The sequence below is a fragment of the Gymnogyps californianus genome, chromosome 19, assembly GCF_018139145.2.
Source record: "Gymnogyps californianus isolate 813 chromosome 19, ASM1813914v2, whole genome shotgun sequence".
Lineage (NCBI taxonomy): Eukaryota > Metazoa > Chordata > Aves > Accipitriformes > Cathartidae > Gymnogyps > Gymnogyps californianus.
The window spans coordinates 2507904-2511150 of record NC_059489.1 but is presented as its reverse complement, the minus strand read 5'-3'; the positions used below and the strand labels follow the sequence as shown (position 1 = coordinate 2511150).

General features: G+C 41.7%; 1 protein-coding gene across 1 annotated transcript; it reads left to right on the top strand.

The window, feature by feature from the left end:
* Positions 1-1170: 1170 nt before the first annotated feature.
* On the top strand, positions 1171-2460 carry KCNJ16 (potassium inwardly rectifying channel subfamily J member 16). Its single transcript, XM_050908346.1, has one exon. It carries the CDS (start codon positions 1171-1173, stop codon positions 2458-2460), a length of 1290 nt encoding a protein of 429 aa, XP_050764303.1.
* The last annotated feature ends 787 nt before the right edge of the window (positions 2461-3247 follow it).

The window sequence follows — 3247 nt, the reverse complement described above, 5'->3', positions numbered from 1 at the left end:
GAGCGGGAGACCTGCAGGAAAAGGCATTTGCCTTTTTCAGTGGTGTATCCTACAAGTAATTCACAAGCATCCTGTAACTGATTACTTCAGCTAAGTCTTTCCTTTTTTATTGGATTCCAGTTGATGAGGTCTCAGTTTCTAACATAAGTTCTGTTATTAGTCACTAAACGTATAGCCTACCACTCTGTACTGCTGAAGTTCATATGGTTGCAATCTGCAAAGACATCCATTTTTTTTCTAATCTGACACAGGAATCTCCTAATTCACATCACTTCCTAAATTTGTGTCATCCACAAATTTTATTAACATACTGCATGTTTGTTTCAGACTCATTAATAGAAATTTAAATACATTTTGGCAGCCGGATTTTTTTGTTTGTTTCTTTTAAGGAATGATTTGAGCGGGTTTCCAGGACCTCAGAGAGGTTTCTTTTTCATTTGAAATGTAAATACTTTTCTACAGATTGAACAAATATGTCTCTGTAGCACTAGCCCAGTAAAGTTCAATTCCATGACCAGGTTTTTCTGGGCAATACTGAAACACAAATAATGATGAATGATTGTATGTTTGATACATTTTCTGGTTAAAATACATTAGCACCAAACTTGCCTGCCCATGCTACTGAAGTCTTATGTCTAAATGAGGGTGTTTTCCTAGGCATTTCTTCTAATGGAGGAAAACAAACAAACATGCAACAAACAAATATTTAACTACCTCAAATATTTGGCTAACTTTAAGAGGGTTCATGCCATTCCTGTGACTGTTCATGAGAGCCCATCCTGATTTGAATATTACTTCACCAGAACATTAGAAGAGATACTCACAGTGGGGTCACCACAAAGGTTTTTGATTTCTGTTTTCATCTACATACCAAATTTTAGGATTGATATGGACATTTCTAACTAGTTGAATTTCTAGCTGCCTCATATTTCCAGGCCTAAGTTTTTGAGCTATGTTGTGTAATGAATGTCAGAGTCTGTACTCTTCAGAAAATTCCTCATGATGTCTGCAGAGTGAATGTATTTAGATTTGGTGTTACACAGTTCTGGCATAGGAAATTAAAACAAAAATAAACTTTTTCTTTTATTTCATAGATTTCCAATGAACAAAGAAAACAAATAGCCCCTGGGACCGCAAGCGTGTTCTGTAAACTGATGCCACGAGGCAGATATGAGAAAGATGACTGAACAGAGTGGTTGCTATAGGCCTGTAAACATACAGGGAAATAAGATCAGTTACCAAGGCACTTGTCAAGAAAGCCCTGAAATGGGGATGAAAAGATTGCAGAATCGATTTCTCCACAAGGATGGCAGCTGCAATGTGTACTTCAAACACATCTTTGGGGAATGGGAGAGCTATGTAGTGGACATATTTACCACACTGGTGGACATCAAGTGGCGCCATATGTTTGTGATATTCTCATTGTCGTATGTTCTTTCATGGTTGTTCTTTGGACTAGTCTTCTGGCTGATAGCAATCCAACATGGAGATTTATTCAACGATGAAGAAATAACCCCCTGTGTTGCAAATGTCCACAGCTTCACAGGAGCATTCCTATTCTCCCTTGAAACCCAAACGACCATTGGTTATGGTTACCGCTGTGTTACAGAAGAGTGCTCTGTTGCAATCCTCATGGTTATCCTGCAGTCAGTATTAAGCTGCATTATTGACACCTTCATAATCGGAGCAGCCTTGGCCAAAATGGCCACAGCTCGAAAAAGAGCTCAAACCATTCGTTTCAGCTACTATGCTGTAGTTGGCTTAAGGGATGATAAATTTTGCCTCATGTGGCGCATTGGCGATTTCCGGCCAAATCACATGGTTGAGGGCTCTGTACGAGCTCAGCTTCTGCGCTACAAGGAAGACAAGGAGGGGAGAATGACGATGGAATACAAGGACTTGAAGTTACTAAATGACCAGATCATACTTGTTACACCAGTGACTGTCGTACATGAAATTGATAGTGAGAGCCCCTTGTATGGTCTAGACCGGAAAGCTCTGGCCAAGGACAACTTTGAAATCTTGGTCACATTTGTCTACACTGGTGATTCAACAGGAACTTCACATCAGTCAAGAAGCTCTTATGTCCCCAGAGAGATTCTTTGGGGCCATAGGTTTAACGATGTCTTACATGTAAAGAAAAAATACTATAAGGTGGATTGCTTGCAGTTTGAAGAAACCACAGAGGTTTATGCTCCTCACTGCAGTGCCATGCAACTGGATCGGAAGGAGCAAGAATGGAACCGAACCGAGAAGACGCGGGAAAAAGAAGCAGAGACGTCAGCACTGGAGATCAAGTCATTTAGTACTAACCAAAAGTCATTTAGTGCAGTTGCTCTCATCACTAGTTGTGAAGATCCAGAAGACCCAGTGACAGCTGTCAATCAGCCTTCTGGAGAAATTTCTTATCAGAAAGCAGCTGTGACCTTAAGTAGGCTATCAATAGAGTCCCAAATCTAGCTTTTTACTGCAATTAAAATCACTTCCAACAAATTCTCCCAGCATAGCTTTTAGAATATAAACAATGAACTCATATGCACAAGTATTTATATTATAAACCTCGCTGACAGCATGCCCACATTGTAATACATTGCTGAGCTGCTAGAAGGAGCTTCATACTGGTTAGTGTGGTATCAGTAACAGATCAGCATTGGCGCAAGGAAACAGCTACATTTGGGTTGACTAGACAGCTACTGGACTTGAGCAAACTTATTGTAAACTTTATTACCCTGCAGGGACCAATGTTGGACATACCCAGAGATAGATAATGATCTAGGCAGGGAATAAAAAGAATGTAGTGTGCCCTCTAGGTCAGATTTTTCAAAGCTGCCTAATTTCTTTGGAAGGCCAGCTCCCAGTCCCTCTAGGAGGCTCTGAAACTCCCCCACCATCACAACAAACGACTGTGCTTTCATTACAATTGCACCTCTCTAGCAGTTCAAATGAAGCCCGCATCCTGGGGTTACGTTGGTGAATCTGTGGGGCTGTTCTTTGTAGGAGGGAGTGAACTGGCAAGAATATTGAACCCGCTATTACTGGCTAGCTTTGGAAACCTGCTTACACCCTGCCTAGTCCTGTGGGATCCCCAGTGGGATCCTGGAGAGCTTTTCTCATTTCCTAGTCATGAGCCATTCCCAGAACCGCCACTCCCTCAGCAGCTTGAGGTATGCGGTATGTCAGCTGGCCTGGGCCTGCACGAAGGTTTTGTTACGTGGCTCTGACGGCAAGGAGGGCTGGCCGAACTAGG